This window comes from Elaeis guineensis, chromosome 5, assembly GCF_000442705.2.
Source record: "Elaeis guineensis isolate ETL-2024a chromosome 5, EG11, whole genome shotgun sequence".
In the NCBI taxonomy this organism is placed as follows: domain Eukaryota; kingdom Viridiplantae; phylum Streptophyta; class Magnoliopsida; order Arecales; family Arecaceae; genus Elaeis; species Elaeis guineensis.
This window is the reverse complement of record NC_025997.2, coordinates 13,655,724-13,682,474: the sequence shown is the minus strand read 5'-3', so window position 1 is coordinate 13,682,474 and position 26,751 is coordinate 13,655,724. Positions and strand designations below refer to the sequence as shown.

Here is a 26,751-nt window from a genome sequence, read left to right as displayed (position 1 = left end):
TTATCATTGTAAAGGATGCATGACTAGATTACTCACATCACAACTACATGGTAGATTTTTTGTTTTTTTCCCAGTGGGGGAATCAGGCCCCAACATTGCAATCTAAGAAAACAATCGACAACAGAATCAGCGAAGGTCACATTAGAAAGCTGAGGAAAGTTTTAAGTCTAAACATGGCGAGAAAGTCAGCTGCCTGATTTGCTTCACAAAAATTGTGGACAAAATTCCAACAAGGTTGCGCCAGCTCTCTTGATGTTCCTGAGAAAGGAATGTTGAGCCTTGCTTGCAACATTAATCCAGCACGCAAGAGTGAATGAATCCCCTTCAAGCACTACACTGTGAGCTCCCAACTCCATGATGGCTGCTTTTTGAGTTCAACCATGCAGCATTTAGCATGGAAACCGGAACAGAGTATGTACTGAGAGGAAATCTGCAACACAAGCTATATCTCAATACTATCCATAAACAACAGTATCCACTTTCATTATCAACGCAAGAAAAACCATGGTACACAAGTGATATATATATATATATATATAGAGAGAGAGAGAGAGAGAGAGTAGTATCCATGTGACAAGTGAAAACACTTTGCCTCGTCTAAAACAAATGTCCATGATGTAAACAAATAACATTTTGGGCTAAAATAATTGTCGGTGCCAGTGAATAAATATCCTTGCAGTTGATAAATCACAAAAAATTTAAAAATTCAATATGGCAGGTAATTTTACCTTTTCAAGTGCTGGCAAGTTGGGATCAAACCCTGGTCCTCATAGGCAAAGCTGTCCAGAATGTTAATATCGGGAAGAAAAACCAAGTCCTGCCTTTCCATAAGTTAGTCTTTTGATTTCCATTAATTACAATATCATGAGCACATAATCCAGAGAACTTATGCATGATGTCCCTATGACTCCTGAAAATTTAATAGCCGAAGTGTTACTCGGAAGGAATGATTGATTTCCATTGGCTCTGTCCTCAAAAATCATCATTTACTATAACTGGCTCTTCTGCATTTAGCATAAGTATTAAATATGAAAGTACAATCAGCATCTAGGTTGATAGGCATTTTACAAAAACATCATCAAATATGATATAAAATGCTTATTCAATTATATTACTTCCTAAACATTAAAGAGATTTAAAAAAATCTGTTACCAATTTCACTGCATAGGACCTGGGGAATTTATTAATTTTTGATAAAGCACTGTCAAAAAACTGAAAAAGACATGCCTGAAGCTAAACTTAGAAACTCCACAAAACCCTGCAGTAGCTTTCTTTCTGAAACACCTAATGGAATTATGAATACCAACTTATTTTGCTTCAAATTAAGCCAACACTTAGAGCTTGTAACACCCGACCCTTTTGGGCCTTGGACCAAGCCCATATAAAAGCCCGAAGCCCATACCAAAAAAAAAAGAAATGGGAAGAAGACTCCTGATGGGAGTCTTCTTCTCCGATGAATCCCCGACGGAAAAGAGTTCTAGGATCCTTAAAACTCTAGGGCCCTCTATAAATAAGACTCCCCTCTCCCTCACGAGCCTCCACCAGCGACCGTTGAGCTCAGTTCCTCCCCTTTTTCCCTTGGAACCCGCGGCACCCTCTTCTTGTGTTTGTCGGAAATCGGAGGTCGAAGAGGCCACCGGAGTTCAGGTAAAGGTTCAATCTTTCTTCCTCTGCCTCTTTTCTTTCTTCCCATGGTTTTAGACTCCTCGCCGATTGTCGGGATCGCCAGAAATTCCATGAATCATGAAACTCCCGTTTGGCTGGGCCACCTTCCTTTCTTTTTCGACTACCAGCGCCGCCGATTGCGGCGTCTCACCCCTAAGATAGGACCCTCGTCCCTTTATCTCTCTTCTCTGAAAGTATTGACCGCCGATGACCAGCCAATGACCGAAAAATAAAAGAAAAAGCGGCGGTCCCTTGTTTTTCCGATCTCTTCTTGATTTCTCGCCGGCCAAACCTTGTCGCCGGCCATCTTTGGCTCCACCGTCGCCTCCACCTGTTGTCGGACATCCGACCATGCCTCCGCCCTTCGCCGGAGCCGAGCCACTGAGCCCCCTTGGTCCGTCCTCTGTTCGGCCGGGAAGAGAAAGAAGAAAAGAAAGAAGAAGAAGAAGAAAAGAAAAGGAAAAGAAAAAGAAAAAAAATAAAGGGAAAAGAAAAAAAGAGGAAAAAAAAGAAAAAAAAAGAGAGAATTTTCTCTCTCTCCTCTCTCTCCCTCTTTTTTTCTCTCTCCTCTCTCTACCTTTCTCTCTAGATTCTCTCTCTACTTTCTCTCTAAAATTTCTCTCTGTAGGGTTTTTTATTCTCTCTCTTTCTCTAACTGCATCACGGATCCTAGGGCAAACTTGAGATGAAAATATGATGACCTGAGAGTGCTTCGAAATTTGTGCAGTAGATTGGATCCCAACCCGATCCTTATTTGAAATTTATAACATCGATCATGGTTAATTTATATTGAGTCACCCTGATATGACCACTGATAATCTCGATCATGATTGCTTTATTTGAAGGGTACGAAGATTCTCTCTCTATTTTCTCTCTCTAGAATTTTCTTTCTCTTCATGAATTTTCTATCTCTAGAAGTCTTGTGGACCAATGGAGGGTCTAGATACTTAAACAAATCTCGATTTTGGATAATCTTAGGAGAAGTCCTAGATTTGTGTTATCAGGATCGATTATCGATAATTTTCTCCATATATGATTTTTATATTTGATCAGGATCATGAAGAGATATGATTGTCTGCATAAAATATCGAGTGAAATATCTTATTAGAGAAATTCATAAATCAAAGAAGAACATTGATTTCTGTGTTTGGATCAGTCACCAGTAAAGGTAAGAATTCTTGTACATGATCACCATTATATATATGCTATTTTACCATGGATCTTGCATCATTGGTTTTGCATCGTTGGATTTGAGATCGATGAATTTGCTATATCCAAGACACCATTATTTGCTTATATGCTTTTGAGCATGAGTATGTTATGTCAATATATATGTATCAGAGATTGATGGCATGATTATATGGATACGACATATCTAAATTGATCATAATGTAAGTCGGAATTGATTTGATGAAATCAACACATAATGATTAAATGAAAAATAGAGATATGGTATGGACTAGTCTTATCATGTGGAATAGTCCGTCAGGAGCTTATGCCTGGGATAGCTCGCCAGAAGCTTATGTCTGGAACAACCCCCACTAGCTTATAGGTGGATCAGCCGGCCAGGAGCTCATGCTTGGGACAGCCTTCCAGGAGCTTATGCTTGGGACAGCCTCTCACAGGCTTTCGTACATGGGACAGCCGGCCAGAAGTTCATCCTGAGATAGCCTTGAAAGGTTTTTAAATAAAAATTGATTCGGATGATGACTGAGGTATAGACTTGGTTAGTCCAAAGCCAGAAAGAAAAAGGTTAAAAATCATGTGATTATGAAAAGAGAAATGAAAGAGAAGACATAAAACAATCGTTGAACAAAAGTATTTCACCCATTAACATATGATGATGCATCTTTTTTGACAAGACAGATAATTTATAGATGTTTGCGTTATTTCGGATATTGAATATGAGATTTTATATTTTATTGCTTATTCTTCTTTTCAGATTATATTATTATATCAGTGTGATATGGGAATTCTTACTGGACTGTAAAGTTCACACCCCTTCATCTTTGTTTTTCTTTTCAGAGTTACAGGATGCTCATGATTGGCTGTGATATAGATTTGCAAGTGAGCAGATGTATATATAGACTATCATAATACCTGATCAGAGGATTGAAGAAATTTAATTTGTAATTATGCAAATTTTACTAGTTATTATTGAAATTAAATATTATTATGGATGTTGAGGTTGTAATGAAATATTTTTGGCCTTGCATATTCTTTAAGACTTGCTCTAAGGAATGTGCGGCCATTACGTATCCGACCCGGATGTTAGGTTCGGGGCGTGACAGAATGGTATCAGAGCTTAGGTTATGATCATTGAGGATTATGATATAAGTAATTAGGATGTGATAGAATGGTATCAGAGCTTAGGTTTAAGATCATTAGAGATTATGAAGTGATATCAAAACTTTATGTAAATCAATAGGATGTGACCGAATGATATCAGAGCTCAGGTTATGATAATTTGAAGACTATGATACAAGTGATTAGGAGATGATAGAATGATACCAGATCTCAGGTTTAAGATCACTAAGGATTATGACATAAGTGATATCAAAACTCTAGGATTATAATCAATAGAGTATGATAGATAATATCAGAATTTAAGATTATGATTATTAAGGATGTGATAGAATGATATTAGAGTTTAGGTTATGATCACTAGAGAATATGACTTAAGTGGTATTGATCTTAAGGTTATAATTATTCAAGATTGTGACTTTAGTGATATTTAAAGTTAGGTTATAATCATAAGGAATATGATAGACATAAAAGAAAAAATTCAATATTTTGATTTCAAATCAATAGATACTATGATGGAATTTATGCATAAGTAGCATATGATGTCTATAATAGAATTAACGAGTTATATCTTAGATTCCAATTAGTAGGGTTGACCTAAGTATGAGAAGTGTTGATCTTAGAATGAAGAGGGAGATATTGATGTGTTGTATTGAGTGTTTTCGATGATTTTTGGAATGCTAAACTTATATGGTTGAAGATCATGATAACTTTTCTAATTTCGATGATAATTGTCTGAGTATTATAAGTTTTGGACTTATCTAAAGGAAGTTAATTAGGATATGATCTAAGAAAGAATTGTATCATATGAGAGAGAAATATTTTTGAGTATTGAATCTATAACATAATCATATATGAACTCGAATTTAGATGAAAAATATACTTGAATTTTATTATGAAAATATAAGATATATATCTTGATAAAATCTTTGGTTATTCAAAATATCATATTTGGATGTGATTGTTTTGATCTTTTAAATTGCATTGAATTTCAAGTCAAAAATTTGCTTTTCTAAGTGGATCTAAGGAATTTTAATGATTTGAATAAGAAAATGGTTTTGTTAGAGTATAATATATAGATTATGATGAAATCTGTAATAATTTGTATTTCCATCTTTGGATTAGATTTCTTTTTTTCTTGTGATTATTGAAGATTGTGGACTGTAATTCAAGTCAGAATTCAGATTTCTGAGTTGAACTAAGATATTTTGTTATTGTTAAATTTTGAATAACTTATATAAGGGACAAAAATTTGTATGGATTTATCTATTGATGCTAAGGGTTGTAATGAAGGGAGCTTTACAAGAAATAACTAAGTTGATTCTATTTACAAAGATGTTGACTTGAGTTCTTCTAGTTTGTTTAAGTTGGAGTTAATTCTTTTACAAAGAAAAGTTGGTTTGGAAGTTGTCTAAATGATTGTAAGGTAAATCTAAGGTTAACTCTAATTAATTTCAGATATGTTGGATTTTTGAGGAGTGATGAAGCTTATACAATGATTTTAAACATAGGAAGTTGATCAAAATTTAATTTTAATGTGCTATACCCAAGGAGCAATAAAGATAAAGAAACTTAAAATTTTGCTCTAAATTTTATATGAAATTTGAAAGTTGGATCTACCTTTGATTGATCTAACATACAAAGATATTCTTATCTTTGGATAAACCTATATAATTTGATAAATTAATATAAGAGTGCGCAGCAAAAGCGTGGTGGATTAAATTGATTAAAATATTAATTTCTTGATTCAAAAGATATTATGATGGAATACATTAGTTGCAAATAGAGAAGAATTTTATGGATAATGAAGGGATGCTATAGATTTTGACCTAATCTAATCATAGTCGGACAATTTTTGCCAGTAGGATTGTTTCATTGCAGATAATGCCAAAAAAAAATCCAAAAATATCTCAAGTATATTGTTAATAGCTTGATAGTTCTGTTATTAGTCCAAAATGTTACGGTTCTTCGAAAAAATTGAGAAATCAATAAGAAGGGATGGGTTTGAAATTTCAAATAATTTTGTTATAACAAGATCATGAGAAATAAATAATATGTAAGACATTATCGAAAACATGAGAATAACATGATGAATGTAAATTTTTTAGAATATATCTCAAACGACGTAATTTAATTTCGAGGACGAAATTATTTGAAGGGGAGAGAATGTAACACCCGACCCTTTTGGGCCTTGGACCAAGCCCATATAAAAGCCCAAAGCCCATACCAAAAAAAAAAAAAAAGGAAATGGGAAGAAGACTCCCGGACGGAAAAGAGTTCTAGGATCCTTAAAACTCTAGGGCCCTCTATAAATAAGACTCCCCTCTCCCTCATGAGCCTCCACCGGCGACCATTGAGCTCAGTTCCTCCCCTTTTTCCCTTGGAAGCCGCGGCACCCTCTTCTTGTGTTCGTCGGAAATCGGAGGTCGAAGAGGCCACCGGAGTTCAGGTAAGGGTTCAATCTTTCTTCCTCTCCCTCTTTTCTTTCTTCCCATGGTTTTAGACTTCTCGTCGGCCGTCGGGATCGTCGGAAATTCCATGAATCATGAAATCCCTGCTCGGTCGGATCACCTTCCTTTCTTTTTCGGCCACCAACGCCATCGATTGCGGCATCTCACCCCTAGGATAGGACCCGCGGGTCACCTTTATCTCTCTTCTCTGAAGGTATTGGCCGCCCTTCGCCGGAGCCGAGCCACCGAGCCCCCTCGGTCCGTCCTCTGTTCGGTCGGGAAGAGAAAGAAGAAAGAAAGAAGAAGAAGAAGAAAAGAAAAGGAAAAAGAAAAAGAAAAAAATAAAGGGAAAAGAAAAAAAGAAAAAGAAAAAGAAGAATGAGAGAATTTTCTCTCTCCTCTCTCTCCTTACTTTTTTCTCTCTCCTCTCTCTACCTTTCTCTCTCTAATTTCTCTCTCTAGATTCTCTCTCTACTTTCTCTCTAAGATTTCTCTCTCTAGGATCTTTTTACTCTGTCTCTTTCTCTCTCTAACTGCATCACGGATCCTAGGACAAACTTGAGATGAAAATATGACCTGAGAGTGCTTCAAAATTTGTGTAGTAGATTGGATCCCAACCCGATCCTTATTCGAAATTTATAACATCGATCATGGTTAATCTATATTGAGTTACCCTGATATGACCACTGATGATCTCGATCATGATTGCTTTATCTGAAGAGTACGAAAATTCTCTCTTCATTTTCTCTCTCTAAAATTTTCTCTCTTCATGGATTTTCTATCTCTAGAAGTCTTGTGGACCAATGGAGGGTCCAGATACTTAGACAAATCCCGATTTTGGATAATCTTAGGAGACGTCCTAGATTTATGTTATCAGAATCGATTATCGGTAATTTTTTTTTATATATGATTTTTATATTTGATCAGAGTCATGAAGAGATGATTGTCTGCATAAGATATCGAGTGGAATATCTTATTAGAAAAATTCATAAATCAAAGAAGAACATTGATTTTTGTATTTAGATCAATCACTGGTAAAGGTAAGAATCCCTGTACATGATCACCATTATATATATGCTATTTTACCGTTGATCTTGCATCGTTGGTTTTGCATCGTTGGATTTGAGATCGATGAATTTGCTATATCCGAGATACCATTATTTGCTTATGTGATTTTGAGCATGAGTATGTTATATCAATATATGTATATCAGAGATTGATGGCATGATTATATGGATACGACATATCTAAATTGATCATAATATAAGTCGGAATTGATTTGATGAAATCAACACATAATGATTAAATGAAAAGAAGAGATGGTATAGACTAGCCTTGTCATGTGGAACAGCTCGCCAAGAGTTATACCTGGGACAGCCCCCACTGGCTTATAGGTGGATCAGCCGGCCAGGAGCTCATGCCTGGGACAGCCTCTCACGGGCTTTCATACGTGGGACAGCCGATCAGGAGCTCATCCTGGGACAGCCTTAAAAGGCTTTTAAGTGAAAATTGATTCGGATGATGACTGAGCTATAGACTTGGTTAGTCCAGAACCAGAAAAAAAAGATTAAAAATCATGTGATTATGAAAAGAGAATTGAAAGAGAAGACATGAAACAATCGTTGAACAAAAGTATTTCATCCATTTTCTTTTGACAAGACAGATAATTTATAGATGTTTGCATTATTCTGAATATTGAACATGAAATTTTATGTTTTATTGCTTATTCTTATTTTCAGATTATATTATTATATCAGTGTGATATGGGAATTCTTACTGGACTGTAAAGCTCACACCTCTTCATCTTTTTTTTTCTTCTCAGAGTTACAGGATACTCATGATTGGCTGTGATATGGATTTGCGGATGAGCAGATGTATAGATAGTGTCATGATACCTGATCAGAGGATTGAAAGAATTTAATTTATAATTATGCAAATTTTACTAGTTATTACTGAAATTAGATATTATGGATGTTGAGGTTGTAATGAAATATTTTTGGCTTTGCATATTCTTTAGGGCTTGCTCTAAGGAGTGTGCGGCCATCACATATCCGATCCGGATGTTGGGTTCGGGGCGTGACAAAGCTAAAATCAATAAGGTGACATACAGTCAAATCAATGTAACCCAAACTGACTCATATATGAAGACCTAGCAAATGACTCACTTTCTTGCTTTAAGATATATGCAAAAAGCTTAACAAATTTCTATATTATTTGCAAAAGTTTAGCTTGCCTGGTGGAAATGAGTGTGGATCAAACTCTGATACTTGAATTTGCAGCCATTTGAGCTAGCGAACACATTTTGGATTGTGCAACAGCCATTATGCAGACACTGAGATAAAAAAAAAAAAAAAGTCAATTATTAATTATTCCTTCAAACTAAGTTTACAGTTTTATATATGACACTAGCCTTAAAGCTAACATAAACTCATTGTTGACCATCTAAAGTAACTCTTCTGACCCTTGGATACTGTTGGCATGTATCTATCATTTAACAATTGTAACTGAATACATGCTTTAGCTCCAAAGACTCATGATCATGCCACTATGGAACACATTCCTATCATGCTTAAGTTGGATAATGCAAACTGCATGCACATATGAATGGCTTTGGTTTGTAATTTAAATAAGAGATGCTAACTTACATATCCTTGATGCAGTGCAAGACTTGCACTTCCAGGACCAGAAAGAAGCACAGTGATCTCAACAGTTCCCATTGCCTCTGGAAACACCAAATTCTCAATTTAAATCCAATTTCCCCTCCCTCAACCTGGCAGCACAACTTCTCACAAGGAGTTGAGGCTAGCTATTGTAGCCTATAATTGAAGATCCATCAAGTCAAGAACCTGAACAAATAGAAGTGTTAGAAGAAGCTTTCTTGTGAAGATTCTGATGAATTATTCCCACAATAAAACTCAAGTTGGCAAAGTTCCGTTAGAATTTACAGAATTATATGCATGCAAATGCGGGCCTCCAAGATGGTGACAGCCAAAAGCTTTAGTTGCTATAACACCAGAAGCTGCTTCCATCCTGTGCCCAGGCATAAGAACCTGAGCTGCCTCTGAACAGAGCATCAATTGAATGTATCATTAACTTCCTCATTGATGCAAAAGCTTAAGGACAGCATAACAGAGAAAAAGTTCCAAAATCTTAAGGGCAGCATAACAGAGAAATTTCCCACTAATCTAACCCATGACAGCAATGAAATATTCAATATATATGAGGATACGAAAGCTAGCTACATTTTAGCCTGGTTGTAGCTATGAGCTTCCAGATTCACACCCCCTTTACAGGTGCAGCTTTTTCACAATGATTTCCTTTTCTCCATCAGAAAAACAAACTTCATTTCTAATTTTTCCATATCATAAATAAATTACAGGGACCAAAGAGAGCCTAATGGTCCATGTTCATGCCTACTCACTATATGGGCTCCAGGCAAGCAAGTTCACTACTGGTTGAAAGATTAGCAGTCTCGTGCCTGACTGATTATTCATGCCAAATGTTAAATAGTATGTGAAACCATAAAATCAACAGAGCCACCAGAAAAAAAGCATTCTTCAACTTTCAAGACAAAACTAAACTGTGTGATAAGATGCCATGCTTGGCTTGCAAGGGCCAACGAGAAGCACACTGTTTGAAGAGCATTGGCACAATGTTGGTAACTTGGTATCATCCTTACAATTCATACAGCACAAATAAAAAGTTCCTAGCAGATATAAATTGTCATAGGAAAAAAATTTAAAAGAAGAATGTATGCAGAACAGGCAAAGGATTTTGCTAGACTACAAGAAAGAAAAGATTATCTAGAAAACTTGAGCAAGAAAAGAGGAAATTTTAATAGCAATGAGTACTTACTCAAGACAAGGTCTGATATTAAGTCTTAATGACTTTTGAACCTAGAATCCCTAATTGTCAGGATAAATACTAAGCCAAGCCAAAGTAGCAGAGCCAAAAAGATATAGACAAGGCAAGAGGGAGAATTGATAAGGAAAATTAGTAGAAAACAACTGGAACAGAGTTGCATAGTTGGCAGCACTTCATGTATCCACATGTATTTTACGTCATATTCATTGAGTTCATATTACCAGATCCAAAAACAATCCTCTGTTACAATGAACTTGTCATCAAGAATATGGAAGGCAGTTAATAACCTGCACCAGTGTGGAAGATTTACAGATTTGTGGGGATCTTGCGATGTCTGAGGGTCTTGGAGCTTTATCAAATTCTAAGTACTTCTAGAACAATTTCATACGTTCCAGTGGTTCCTTGTTATTTTGGGTATTGTAGGCAACAAAGATGGAACATTATGTTTGTAGTCCCAAGTCAGACTTGCACGGAACAGTAGCAGAGTGATAGTGACAACAGCAAAACAATGTCAGGCAATCATAACAGTCTTAGTCAAAATTGTTTACATTAGTGCATTTATTTTCAATCATCCTTAAGACATAAAGGGTGATGACCCTCTGAATCTGCAAGACATAGCCTCTCTTATTGGGCATGTGCATGACAAAATGATTGATTAAAAGTGGGTATTCATAGTTTTAAAGCCAAAAAAAGAGTGCTGGCAGACTCAGTAGTCAGTAGTATGACAAGGAACCAGAAAGAAAATGACATAACGAAATAGAGTAGCTGAGGCTATGAACCAATGGTACAAACACAGTAAATTTAACAAGAATTAATATAGGAAGAGCAGAACAGTCATGAAAATCAGCATATTTTGATAATTGGGGTATAGTTGACAGCATGGCTTTAGGTGATCCTATTTGGCAGCAAGCTGTAAGCATGCTGGACTTCTTGGTGATCTGCCAAAGCTACACCTCCATTTAAATTCATATCAAACCAGTGAAGCCACTGATCATTTGAGATGAGGGGATCAACTAAGGTCCAATGTGGACCCAGTAGTATTAATCGTCCACTTCAGTTTTAATTTTACCTAATGTGAGTTATTTCATATTCTAAGAATATACTTATGCTCAAGTTCGGTGCATTTCAAGTCTTGCAAGATCATGCTTAAATGGAAATTCTTATTTTGCAGTACTCCACAAGAAGCAATCGAGAAACATCTGTTAGCAATATAGCTAAGGCAGCAAAACATTATTTACCATCACAGAGGATCAATGTGGCCTCAGTCATCGAAGTTACAACATTGTAATGCAATATGAACAACTCTGTCTACCCAGAACAAAAACAGGAGATGATAATATCCCTATATATCATTTTGTGGATTATAACATCCAGCTGCATCTACTGGAAATACAGATGCATTATGTGTATTGAAGTGTAAAAGAAATCAGATGCAAGAGAAACAGACTGACATATGAAAGTAAGACCAGGATTATTAAATAAAAATCTACCATCAAAATCCATACACTGAACATATGCAAGGAGAAACAAATGAAATAAAAATAAATAAGTGTAGCAGGATACTGTGTTGCTACCAAGGCCAAGCTTGTTCAATTTGCAAGGAAGTCCCAAACGATAGTCTAACAGAAGAGTCATATTTCTAACCGGAAGAAGCTTAGATACACCGACTGAATCAAAAAACTGAGCATGAATCATATGAACAAAGTAGAAACTAAATTATTCACTCGTATCAAATACAGTTTAGCCAAAAAAAGTTATTTTTAGCTTTCCATGTAGAAATATAATGATTGTAACATACATTTCTGTACCTACTTAAAACCAAAAGGAACTGATCTTCGTAGATAGCCATTGTGGCACATCAACAAGATTTCAAGCCATTAACCACTCATGCTTAGAATGCAATGCATTGAATGGCTTCAAATATAAGGCTTAACATAATCAAACATTTAACAAGACGGCACCATATTTATTGAGATATGTGGGACCAAATTATGTTAACAATACAGCTAACTACATAAGACTTGCATAGACCTAATTAATGTAACCCATGCTATGCATGGATTGGATCGAAAATCAAGTTGGGTGCATGCTTAGCAAACAAGTCATATCATAAATTTCAGACATGTGAAGCTAGCAATAGACATAGTTTCCAGCTTTTACAGACACTCCAAAAGCTTAGTAAACTATGTTACAACCAAATCTTACTTTCGCAAATGAAGGACAACTGGGATCGTTCTCTGAGCCTCAAATTTGCAGCTACTCAAGGCTGCACCAGCAGAAAATTCAGGAGGTCTTCCTTTCCAGAATTCAGACACTGGACTTTCAGTTATATCCACAGCAGGGGCATAAGTTTTCATGCATCCCTCATGCATATTATTTCAACTTGAATCCTGAAAATTAATCAGGCAAGATTTTAGTTGGGAAGGAAAGAAACAGCTAGATTACTCTTAAATTGAATTGCTTCTTTGCATCTATCCCAAGAACAAAATATAAGATAAAGATCAAAACTATAATTAAAAGTAAAAATAGATCAACAAGAATTAAGCTGATTTAAAACTACGTTCCTGGATTACAGAATGCATTTTAAAGAACATTTCCATCATATTTCATCACAGAAGACCAAGAAGCATGAACAACATAATGCACAATAGCCAAATGATACAATAACATATAATGCTTGGGTAACTTTGAAAATTTCCCTTGTTACTTTTGAAATCTTCTTAAAGAAGCATGCCAAGTGCAAAAGCAACTGAATACATAAATGCCCTTAGAATAGTTTATCAATGAAATTTTGCATAAAAAAGAGCTCAAGAATTGTGTGGTAAAAGAAGCAATAGGATAACAAAATAAACGTCAAAACATTAGCAAGCCCTTAATCCTTATATATTGTTCATAGATCTGAATAACCTTTTTTTTTTTAACATTCTGAGAGCCAAGAGCTAAGCTCAACAAAACAATACTGACAAAAAAAAAAAAAAAACAGGAAGATACATGTCATAGTTCAAGCAAAGTGGAGGGAAAAGCAGACCCTTTGCATCTCTAGAAAGGGTACTCAAGACTAGTGATCTTACAAACATCAAATGATGTCACAGTTGATTCTCACCAATATAAATCATAAAAACCTCTCACAACAACTCACTCAATAAATATAGGTTTTTAAGTAATAAAAAAATGGAAATATTTTGTCCTCTAGGGATTGATTCTAGGAAAGGATAAGAGAAGGAATTAAATATGTACAAAAAGATATGCAATATTTCAGAAAGCAAACAATCCCAGATGATACTTGTTGATGCATATGAAGTATAAAATAGTTGCACTTTATTATTGATAAAGCGCTTACACATTGTGAATGACTCAAGTTAAAGAACATATATATGAACATAACATACATGTTACACTAGAATACAAAAGAAACTGATACATCCATCAACAATCATGGAATGCCCAAATAATTATGATGGAATCTGCCAGCAAAATAAGAATATTATAGAGATTTTAAAAAAAAAATTAAGAAAGACCAAGGCAAAATGCTCTTAGGTATCTAACTAACTGAGTATATTGTTGCAGATGAACTGCAAAAACAACATCTAGCATTTAGACAAACAATGAAAAACCACATGTGAAGATTGTTCAAATACACATGATCCACATATAAGCTATCAAAAAGTTATCTCCCCCAAGAAAATACAAGCAACAATGAAATAACTATTATACCAATCTCTAGGGTTGAAAATAAAACTTCCAGCATTTTTTTGAAGATTTGTATGAAAAGAAGGCCTAACTTGGTTGGGTCGGGACTATGTCAAACATGACAAAAACCCCACCTGGTTTTCTTTTGGTTCACAATTTATAACAGTCAATGGACCAGCCCGGTCAGGTTGGGTCACATCAACCATGAACCAAAGCCAACCCATTACATTCAGGCCTGGACGAAGTTGATTCTAGATTCAGTGCTGATTCAAGATTAAAAAGTGCCATATTCATTGTATATCTAAAAGGAAAACTAATAATGACATAGATCACAAGTAGAAAGTTTTTTTTTTTTAAAAAAGGTGTTAATACAGATTTCTACTACCAACTTTGTGGACAAGAACATTGCTAAACCTAACGGATAAATAGCATATATATATATATAATATATATATATATCCAATGTACAAATCTAAATATGGAACAGGAGGAATGAAAGAGGGGTTAGGGATTCTAAAATCATATATTTTGGATTAAGTTAGATTGGATTGGATCCAACAAGGCCAGGTCAAAAAATGTTTTAGACCTGATCAGCATGTGGGCCAGGTCAGCAGGAAAACATATGCCCCATACCTGACCCAACTTTTCAAGCAAGTCATCTTTCTGACTTGGTCCTAACCCACGAATCTATATATTTGTGTTGAATCAGGACTAACTAGGTTGACATAGTGTCCGGTCACGGCTTGATCCAACCTATTTCAGCCCTACAGAGAACTTTATACAGTGGCTCTCCCATAGCAAATGAATTTCCCATCTACGATTGAAGAATGCTCTCATAATGACTTCATATAAGCCAACTAGAATTTTGGCATTGATTGTTCTTCTCAACACCTCTCATGATGCACCGTCATCTACAAGATCATGAATTTTACAATATCATATTTATCTGATAAAGCATCTGGGGTTTAGATTAAATTTAGAGTTAAATATTTTAGTTTTTAGAGGATTATTTTTTTTGTTATTTTGTTGTTCTACAATTTCGTAGAATCAATGTTCCTAAAGGATTGAATTTAGGTGTAACGGGCTTAACAGCAAGCCTCAGAGTGACTTATGGATCCCTGTATAAAATTGAGCCTTGTATATGGTTACTTTTGCGGTGTTAGTTTCTATTATAAGTTATAGTGAAGCCGCAACATATCCAAGTCACTTGTCACCAAAATACGGCCCAACTCAAGAATGAAATGGAATCAGGAGGACTATAGCAAATCCACAACTTAGCCAAGTCATATAGAGAAGACCACCTATTATAGTGGAGCCCCACTCAAAAAATGAAAGAAGTCAGGACTTTGGCTTCCCTTGCTCATCCTAAGACCATGAGGGATGTGATCAATGTTCAGAATCCCCAATGAGAAAAGAAAAGAAGGAAGAGAGAGAAAAGAAAAATGGATTGACCATCCCTGCTGGTGATGGCCCTGTCTTTCATTTTCTAGGATATGTCAAGGTATATACATATGTATGTATGTATTATATATGCACAAATACATAGATGTATATAAAAGAAAAACATACATAAAGCATGGTAGGCTATAAAAATAACATAGTCCATACTTTATATGGTGGTACTAAATTTTACAAGCACATCAGTAGTCGCTATTTCTAGACCATAACCCTCTCCCTCATTTTTGGAGGTCAAAGAAACATCTAGAATGTATCTAGAATTTATCCAAAGTGTCTTTCCAATTTTGAAAAACAGGATATTTAACCAAGTATTAGATGTGTATCCGAGAAGTATCCAATGAATACCGATATCCAACAAGGATATAACATAGACATGACATACGATTTGAAGTACTCATGCTTCCTAGCTCATTTTTCTGGTCATTCACCGATCCCAACTTCTAAAACTGGAAACAAAATCAAATAACAATCCTAGAGCTTAGGACTTATCTTACACTAGTGCACTCGAGGACGATAAAGAAGAGAAGGCATGGGAGATCCATTTTGCTTCTTCAGGATTGTTTATACATGGCTTAAGCAACTGTATCTAAGGATTTATTCTTCACAAGACATCTGTTCACATCACACATATTAAACTGGTAAAGTTCAATATTTGTTGATGTTTAAATAAAATTGAATAATTGATATAATTTTGAAACCTATAATATAGTAAAATTTGATCCTTCAAATCTTTTGTGCATCATTTAAGATAGGCAACCCTCATATTTTGGAAAACAAATTGCCTATCTTGATGTCATGCAGCAGCAATTAATGTTACATAATAACCAAGCGATATATGCCTTTCATAAATTTGCACTTTTTAGAGATAAAAAAAAAAAAAACACAATCAAAAGGAAATGCAAGAATGCATTTAATCCTCAATTGCCACTAATACATTGTTGTACGCAAACACATGCATCTTATATATCCTTTAATCTACGATACAGAACCTTAGTGTTACCTGCACACGGGACACAGTTGTCAAATGTCCAAGTTTGCTAAAGTATCCAACATGGCAATGTAAAAAAAATGTGGATACAAGGACATGGTGACATGAAAAAGACCAGTAGGATTAAAAAATATATATATATATATATATATATATCCCAATAGTCCTAAATTAGAAAAAGAAAACAAAAATACTAAATTAACTTAACCTCAAGGAATAATTTGAAAAATCTATTGAGCCCTTGTTCACGGTTTTTGGCCGATGTGCCACATGCTTAGATGCTAGGCCCCATATTAACTTGGAAACATCACCATTATGGAAGGAATTCTCTTTAAGTCCCAGACATCACTTAAGAGCAGTAGTACCCCTCCATTAACCTCCTGTGACAAAAAGAGCTAGGAGAAGAAAAGAAGAATGCTCTTGCCACTCAAAGGTGTGGAGGATGGCCTAAAAGTGTGATGGCGATGAGAAAGGTATACTCTGTTCACTCTTCTCTCTCTTATCTTTTTATTATTTTATGTTTCCTTTTTCCCTCTGTTCACTGCTCTTCCCTCATCTCACTTCTTTATCCATTTTAGGTTTTTCTTTTATTCTTTTCCATTCCATGGCTTCATCATGGATGAATGAAAGATGACAAGCACAACCTTGTTGTCTATGAGAATGAGGAGATGTGCTTGATTGTAGTCCTTGAGATAAGGTACTCAGATGAGGCGTGGGCTCGGGAAAGATGCATATCTGCAACATGTCATGCTGTATCTGGCATGTCATATCATGTCGCCATGGGACATGGGAAAACCCAGACAATGTCCATGTCTAGGTAACATTGCAAAACCCATAGCAATGCATAGGGAAATTTTCTTTATGTATCTAATTTGCCATGATCATAGATAGCATATTATGTCACCATGGGACACGAGAAAACCCAAAAAATGTCCGTGTCTGGGTAACATTGCAAAACCCATAGCAATGCAAAGGGAAATTTTGTTTGTGTATCTAATTTGCCATGATCATAGATAGCATATTGTTATCCATCAAAGCAGCATTGATGAATTCTGTTTATCAATTAAACGAAATTCATGGGCTTCTTTTCATATGGTTCTTTGGTTTATCTGTGCTTTGAGATGAGCAAATCTTCCTATATCAAAAGTTATAATCTTCCCCTCTTCATTGAGACTCATTCCATTTGGGAGATCTTCTGAAGGTTGTCCCTTGACTTCATGAGCCAAAATTGTGATCACTAAAATAAACCCCTCAATTACCAATTGGTCATGTAGGGGTTTCATGGCAAGTCCCTTGCTTGCCTAAATTTGCGTACCACGAACTTGGCACCAATCTCTAAGGTTGCCACTAAGTCATGTTCGGTAGCAAAATTTGCTTGATCTATTAGGACCATGGTTTATCGAACCGCCCCGAACCAGATAGTTTGAGGTGTGCCAAATTATACCGGCAGCTAACCAGTGCAGTTCGGACGTCCGATTTAGAATGCCAGTGAAGACGGAGTGAGGAAGAAGGAAAGAGAGGAAGAAAGAGAAGTGGAAAGGAAAGAAAAAGGTCAACGATGGCCCGCAGGCCATTGGAGGGCCGCTGTGCCTTCGGGTCTCCACAGTCCTCCACAAAATGCAAGAAAGAGTGATAGAGAGAGGGGAAGGAAGGGGAGATGAGAGAGAAGAAGGAGGCGAGGAGGCTGTCGAAGGACTGTTGAGTGGCTATCGGATAGCCAAAACATCCCCATGGCTGCTGCTGTTCGAAACAAGGGCTTTGCTGCTGTTCGAAACATGATCAGATTTTTAAAAAATCAAATACATAGTGAAGCCAGCAATGGATTTGCCAGCTTAACTCCTATTTCAAATCCGCAGTGGCCACTGAAGCATTTTGAGTCATCTAGCAGCCTTCTCACCGTCTTCCCCTCCCTTCCCCTCTCTCTCTTCTCATTCTCTCACGAAAGACTGCAGAGCCCGAAGACCTTGACGGCCCTCTGGTGGCCACCATCAGCGTCTCCGCTGACCGCCCTTTCCTTTCCTCCCTCTCTTTTCCTCCCCCTTCTCTCTTTCTCTCTCTTTTCCATCCCAATTCATCTTCCATTTCCGTGTCATTTCGGGCTTGATACGGTTCGATACAAGGACGTACCGACTTGTCCCATCGGTCGATCGGCACGGAGTCCGATTCCAAGTCGGTGATCCTTGATTAGGACTTTTCAACTTTGAACCATGCTCCATAGTTGGCCAATTTTTTATATGAAAAGACAGTTTAGGATGATAATGATGAAGTAAAAACAATAACAATTTAAAAGGAAAGGTTGTAAAAGCATTTATAGTTTACCAGGGCCCATCAATCACCCATATTTGTTTATATCACTCTAGAGTACAAGCAGAAGTGTCCATCCAAGCAAATTTCCAAAGGGGACAAAGAAAATTGTAAGACCAAAAACATGGGCAAGAATGCTTGGCTTCTTTTGCGGAAACAAAATCTATACTAGTTTCTTCTCAATAAATAGTGAATCTTAATAGAACCAAGAGATCTAAAATTTTGCATCTCGAAGGCAAGGGTATCTGAAACATGAGTTCACATTATATAATTATTGAATCCATGTGATGGTCATTGCAAGATTGTCATTGATCTAAATTCAAACTTGACTTTATCCGAAATACCAATCGATAGCAAGTAAATTAATATTTTCAAAAATATTAATAATAAAAACAAGTGATGTTTACATTTATGCTCCTAAGATGTATCATTACAAATAACCCCTATTTGCCTATTGACTGCTTTCCACATGGGCCCTTCCAACACCCAACGTTGGTCAAGATAGCTCTGCATAATTCTTCTTCTACTACTCGTAAAGGAGCCTTTTTCTGCCTGGAGGGTTTTTTTTTCAAAAAATAATGTCTCAACCAGACAAGTTTGTATATTTTATCCAATTCTTCTAGTTATGCCTTATGCTCTTTACCTTTTATATTCCTATATGCAATGATGGAGATGGAGTACTTGGAATCAGTTGAATTATCAAACTATGGAACCAACTGCTTTCGCACCAAGGGAACAAGATCGAGAGCAATGATTTCTTGAAACTTAGGAAGATATCTTGAGAAAAGGTTTTTGCACCACTGTTCCATGTATATACTCCAGCTTATTCAAAGAATCCCAATGGTCTAAGTTCATCGACTATTTGGGAAAAAGGAGGAAAATCACTTTGATCTCTTGTTTCAGAGAAATAAGTGGCTCACTAGAAATGGAAAGAAGCATTTTCTATTTGATCTCTAAGTCCTCATATAACACTTCTTCCAATCGGATCACTTCTAGGAATGACATAATGCTCATCCATGTTCCACACGACCAAGGAAGCATCATTTTTTAATCTAATGAAACCTGGAAGAGATTCTTTCTCAAGGAACAAAAAGCCTACAAGAAAGACAGACTCCTTTTCAAATTGTCCCACAGTGTTGAAAGCTTCTCGAGATTATAAATCTTTCCATTTTCTTTTTTCATTAGAAGGAGCTTGCGCATGTTCAGCTGCACCACTTGTTCATAGTATGAAAGGTTCTTAATGTTAATTAAGTTCTTGGTTCCTTGATTGATTAACCCACAATCATGTGGGCTCGCGACATAAGTTGGTTTTTGTGAACTACCCAAATAGCAATAAAGTAAGATGGGAAACCATGTTTTTTGGGCTATTTTACCCCCTCTTCTGGTGGTTTATGAAAGATTGCTTGCTCGGCGCAATACCTCATCGATGTTCATTGCTGTAATTCAAGCTACACTCCACTGGCAACCTCAAAATCCTACATAGTTGAGTCGTAAACTAGTTTATGGAATGCGCTAGTCACGACCATTTGTATATGTAAAGGGAATCAACTATGTCCCTATATCGGTGGCTGGGAATATTACCAATATTAGTGATATTGCATGCACATCACTTAATGAATTCTCGTGTCGCCTAGTCCTCCTCTCTGATCATTTCTTTCGAAGTTAATATAGTAAAGAATGACCTATGAAGACAAGCATTGCTCTTTTTCAAACTATCCCTAAGTCTCTTAGCAACCTCTTAAACACACAGGATGATGATACCTAAGTAGGACCACCAACTTGACCATAAGCAAGGGTATGGTAGGCCATGATTGTTACTGACTTAGTTGTCTGACCAAGAACTAATTCAAATTTTGGTGATTCCAAATATGTTTGGATGAATTTATGGAGGCTTGAAAAGGAATTGTAGGATGATATTGATATTGTCAAGAAAGAGTAAGACTTTGAAACAATTTCATTTCATTTTGGTTGGTTTTTGGAGCTATAAATAAACATAAAGGAAAGGAGAAAGGGAACAAGCATGGGGTCAAATAGGTCAAATAGAAGCATCCTCACAAGCAGCCAAAGATAGGCAAGAAAAAAATTCCTCCAGGAACGATGAGCTCCAGATAAGGAACAAAATTAAAATTTTGCGACAAAGGCAACAAAAACCTGCGAGCCAGCCTTATCCATCACCCTCTTATTTATCAACCAGCCCTAGCTACTTAAATCTAAGTCTTTCTGTAAAACCAAACCCTCCATAAGCCCTTTCTTTTTTTCCTTCATGGAAGTAGGCTTATTCTGCCTTAAAAGCTTGTGTTCTTGTTCCTATCGCCCCTTCTTAAATAGAAATCGACATCTTCTTATTCTTCAGTAGTTCAGCCTTTAATTAAAGAATCTTCCTTGCCTAGCTAGCATTAGGTTATGATTTAAGGAGAAGGGAAACAGCTTTGCTTCCATACCAAATTAACCCCAGCCAGCCAAGGTTGGGTAGATAATGCTTTTCCTTTTCCCCATCAAAAAATTCTCGAAGAACCCACTTCCATTTGTAATATCTTCCCCAAGAATCTTTCCATATTCTAGCACCTTCTTTAATGACCAAAATGGTCATATCAAGTGTAACTATCTAAACATAATCATCCGTGGACTTTTGAAATGCAATATTCCCTCATAATAACACTAAGAGTGTATATTAGAGGTGGCAATTAGATCAGGTCAGGTCGAATACTAGTCAGGTTGGATACAAGTCGAGTCAAAAATTCGTCAACCAAAATCTGACCAGTTTATTAAATAAGCAACTCAACCTAACCCACATAACTTGTTTAATAAATAGGTCAACTCAGGTTAAATAGGCTAAATAGGTTAGGTGGATTTTTAATGGATTAAATAGATTTAAATGGGTTAAACAAGTTAAGCGGGTCAAGTTAAACAAGACAGAAAATAAGTTAAGCAAGTTTTAAATAGGTTAAACAAATCTTAAATGGGTTAAATGGGTTGGGTTATGATCCAATCCAATTATTAAACGGGTCAAAATGGGTTAAATGGGTCGAAGATCTCAACCTGAACCTAACCTATTTAATAAATAAGTTCAAATAAGTTGAACCTATTTATGATGGAAACCTACTTATGTCAAATCCAAACCTGCTTAAAATAGGCTGTTTGCAGATCAAGTTGATATTGCCACCCCAAGTGGATATTGCATCATTTTTTGTGACTAAAGCAAATAAAGGGTGAATGATGTAGACATCTTAGCTGGTATATATTGATTTGATGGACCAAACCTGAAAGGATAAGACATCAAGCTGATTGTGCCAGACCTTGCCAGGTTTTGACTCCACCGAGCTAAAATTGACATAACTCTCTCATCCGAGTCATAATTGCTTATAAGACGCCAATTCAAAAGCTCTTTTCGTGCTCTACGAGTCTAACCGCTTCATCGTCATGCTCGATTTCGGGATCAAATTCTATCTTTGTCAAATCAACGGGAATCGAGAGGATCCTGAAGACTTGGAAGTCTTAATCTTTTTCCTATTTTGTATTGGGAATAAATCTGAAATATTTCAGTCGCTTAGGCATCAAGTTAGGATGCAAAACGCCTAAGGTGCTGTTTGGTATATCATCAGTGATATGATCATTGGGGTAATGTGAGCATTGGGGTGATATGCAAATACCAAGGTGATGTATGATCACTGTATTTAGTATATCACTTAAATATCACTAGGAATAGAACTTCACTGTATTTGGTATATCACCAAGTAATGATAGTGATAATATATAAAATACCATAAATAGCCTTATACATTAGTATGTAATAATTACTACACAATTTGATTAAACATTTTTCATTCATAACTTCTCAAAAAACATATAGTAGTAGTAGTAATATTTATTATTATGATTATAGATATCTATTTTTCTTAGACTATTAAAATGATATTATAATAATATTATATATAATCGGGCTTGGCTAGGCTTAGTCAATTTTGACCATCAATATCAAAGGTGTCATTGAAGATGAAAGGTCTAAAAAAAAGAAAGAGATGAAAAGAATTTTTCTTCTCTCTCCAACTTATTGACTAGGGACATTTTTATCTCAAAATAACTTTAGCACATCATCAATACCCAATGATGTGCTATCACCTGGCGTATGTGTGGTGATAGCATCACTGCATATATGTGTGGTGATAGCATCACTGCATAGATGCAAATAGTGATAGCATCACTGAATATGCAATGATGCTATCACTAAATTTATCACTGGATCCTTCATCACTAGATGGGATTTTATAATATCAAACAAAGTGATCACATCACCTAACTCGCATCACTGGGATGATGTGAAATATCATCTCCTACCAAACAGTATCTAAGTTGTTTGGTTGTTTGTGAAATTACTTATAGAAAACAGAATCCAAGTGAATACATTTCCATCCAAACCTGATTAGATTAACTTAATATTTATTTTATAGATCTATTAAATACGTCGGTCAAACCAAGTCCAGCATATTCTAGACAAAGGCAGAACAAAGACGTATAAATTGGTTATTTAATCATATCATGAACATATTAAGCAAGAAAGTAACAATAAAACAAGTAGACTATATTTGCAATCCATTCTGTATAAGGCTTGATTGATAATCATACATACATTGATCAACTAGATGATCAGCAACATGTAAGTTATTAGTAAAAGGAAATGATAAATTAAACTCAACGAAGCTTGAGAAAAATAATAGTACATTAGCTTCAAGCATGTTTTCCTTTGATGTAGGGTACTTAGTAACATACTAACATGCATCCAACAACATACAAAATGGATCATAATTTTCAATCCAAGCATAATCCAAATAACTTAGGTTCAAACTGAATTGGACTATGGGTCAAGTTTGGGTCCAAGTATTGAATGGATCCACAAATAAAAATTTAGAAACAATAAGAGAAAGGTAATGAGACATCAACAAGAAGTGACATGAGGAGCCGATAGATGTTGGTGGAAGACATAAAGATTCGTCGTTATATTTCATGGAAAAATTAAAAGAATGAAAATATACAAAAATACATGTCTAACAAACATTGAGTAAATCATCATTTCTAAGCTCAGTCTGGGTTGGTGGGGTACACTTTTTACTGAACCTAGACCCAACCCAATATTTTTGATGGGCTTATCTTTAGACCCATACCCAAACCAAAAGTCTATAGGTTTGGGTCAACTTCGAGATCAAGTGTGGGTAGGTTCCACGTCAACAAGTAGGAGTGACAGCCCTATTTCCCCTAGGTGCAAGTTCAAGTGGCCCTTCTAAATAATAAGTTTATTTAGCCTCATAATTGACTTAACCTACAGGATATTGATCCTATTTAGGATCAATGCCATATGACTGGCATTTTCAAAATTCACAGGCAAACATCAAAGGCTTGTGCATGGACATTTCTTATGGTATTTAAAAACTAGTGCAATCCATAAAGCTAGATTTTTAGACAACTAATTATAATAATAGCTAGTATATAAAATAAATAGAGTTAAGCATGTGCTGAGCTTACAGGCTCAAAATTGGGCTTATCAAAGCAATAAAGTGACTCACTATTCACTAACCACTACAATAGTTTAGGGTTGGTTTATGTTTTTTCCCCAACTTTCTAATAATGATATATTCCTTGACTAGATTAGCAACCTAGTTATTAAATTCCTAACACAAATTGCAGCATTTCCTTTGAAAGCGTGATCAACCATTAATGCTAATAGGTTATAGTCCTAGTTCTCATACTACCATATCCTTATAATTTAAGTCTTAGTACATAATGATTCAAGTGGTATGGACTAAGGTTTTAAATCCCATGGGATGGAGGTATTCTGATATCCCTATGGAATAGGACACATCGCTGCCCCATGCCATCCTGGCAGTAGTCCAGATCATGCATCCCGATAAATATCTTCTTCTCTCTCGTCTTCTTCTTTTCTTTCTTTCTTTCCTTATTTTTTTCCTTCCTTTTCTTTCTGTTTCTTCTACCTTCCTTTTTTTTTTCCTTTTCTTCTTTTTCTTATCCCTTACATTCTTTCTTTTTATTCCTTTTTCTTCTTTCTCTTTCCTTTCTTCCTTCTTTTCTTCCTTTTTTTTTTCTTATTCCTTTATTTCTTTCTTTTATTTTCTTCTTCTTCTTTCCTTTTACCTTTTTTCTTTCTTCATCTTCCTTTCTTCCTTTTTCTTTCTTTCTCTCTCACATGGATGGGTTTCAGAGTTCCAACCCCATTCTAGTCCCGTTTTGTCATAAAAATGGGCCAGAACAGTCGGGACACTCCCCATTCCGTCGGGACGTAAAACCTTAGCGTAGATAGTGCCAAATAATAAAGAAAAAATAGAAAAAATTTAGAATATCTAGAATCACTCAATTGTCGTCCCCCAAATCCCCCCCTAAAAGTTGAGGCAAAACCAAATATAGAATTGTGATCATTTTGAACCTCTCGTCCACTTATCAATAGTAATGCTTCCTCATTCCTTCAACTTCCATAAAATTACTTATGGAAGAACAAGTATTAATAAAAAGCCAACTTATGGTCGATTAAAATTCACTGTAGTTTTAACCTGAACTATACCAACTTGACCATTCCACTAGTTGGCAACTCACGTGAGCAGTATGTTTCACAGGTCCGTAAGATTTAGGAAGAGATTGTAAAAAAATAATTTGTACATGCCATCTGTGAATTATACAAAATAATTCTTTATTTCGTAATTTCCTGCACATACAACTTGAAGCATCAGGCATTATTAAGTTAAAACACACAGAACACATTTAGAAGCCTTGACCAAGCTCTTTTTTATAATTTTAAGAGTAGTGGCACTAAAGCAAGGCAACAACACATGTACAAATATAGGCATGACTGGTTTCAATTCTTTTTTTTCTGAGAGAGAAAACAGTTTCAATTTACAATTGCTAAATGACAAGGTTATTTTCTTCTCAAATTTATGATGATTTATTAATGTTTATCATATTTTCATGAAGCAGTTTCAACAGGCATACACAAAACCTAGGATATAGCATCATCTTGAGCCATTATATTCCAAAATCCAAATCCAACTTACTAATCAAGAAAGATAAGGAGCCTTAGATTAGCTGAGTGGCATCCCTTTCCACCCAGGAGAACTCGAGTTTGTGTTGATGGCAACCCCACCGTACTTCTCCAATCCCCCATCCAACCAACAACACAGACACAACCACCACCAACAACAAAAACAGCAATAAAGAATTGCTATCCGCGGTAGCACGCGATCGAAGCCAGAAGCAATAATCTTAAGGCTTTGGATATCATGTGAATATCCATATAAGTTCTAAAACATTAGAGGAAAAAAAAAAAACTTAGCGTCCGATCTGGCAAAAGATTTTGATATTTAATCGGCACGCGAAACAACAACTGTTAAAGATCTTCGAAGCAAAAAGAAAAAAAGAATCCAATCGATTAATGCCAAAAAAGAAGTACATTACAATGAATCAGATCGAACTGATTGAGGAAACGAGAAAACTCCTAAAAAATCACACCTGGCGCGAGAGATCCCACGAAAGAATTCCTGCTTCTCGCTCTTCTCCTCCGATAGTAGAAAGCTATCGCTAAATATATCAGCAAGCAAATCGCCGATCGCCGATCGAGGATCGCCGACGGATCCGTTGGAGACTTCAAGCCGTTGAGGAAATATTTTTTTTTCCAGTCTAATTTGCCTCGATTGCCTTTTTTTTTTTTTTTTTTTTTTTAGAACCCTTTTATAGCTTGCAAGGGAATTCGCTAGCGGACTTCCCCCGTACCGCCACCGCTGCCACATTGGATATCCGTGGATCCCAGCGCGTGTCACGAGATGTTGCCAACATACCCTAGGCGGGTGCTATACACGTGAAAGCAAATCTGGAATATTGCACTTTGCACCGATGTAAAATACGCGCTAATAAATTATAATAAATAAAAAAAAAATTCAATAGATAAATTTTTATTACATATTAAAAAATAATTTTTATGAAAAATTTTTATCATCAATACATGGACCAACTCTACAAATATAACAAACA

The 26,751-nt window shown here is 35.9% G+C and overlaps 1 protein-coding gene across 4 annotated transcripts; it reads right to left on the bottom strand.

Annotated features, from left to right (window-relative positions):
* On the bottom strand, positions 1–26,610 carry LOC105044934 (uncharacterized). 4 transcript variants are annotated; one of them, XR_012141379.1, is made up of 7 exons: positions 26,233–26,610; positions 12,489–12,673; positions 9,365–9,480; positions 9,065–9,265; positions 8,653–8,751; positions 729–1,004; positions 1–430 (listed from the first exon to the last, which is right to left on the bottom strand). XR_012141379.1 is itself a non-coding variant. In XM_073257578.1 (7 exons), exons 4-7 carry the CDS (start codon positions 9,134–9,136, stop codon positions 325–327), a joined length of 366 nt encoding a protein of 121 aa, XP_073113679.1. In that variant the 5' UTR covers positions 9,137–9,265; positions 9,365–9,480; positions 12,489–12,673; positions 26,233–26,610; the 3' UTR covers positions 1–324. The 4 variants fall into 4 exon arrangements, 2 of the variants coding, with proteins under 2 accessions (XP_073113679.1, XP_073113680.1); XR_012141380.1 differs by having other exon boundaries at positions 729–910; XM_073257578.1 differs by having other exon boundaries at positions 729–817.
* Between the last annotated feature and the right edge of the window lie 141 nt (positions 26,611–26,751).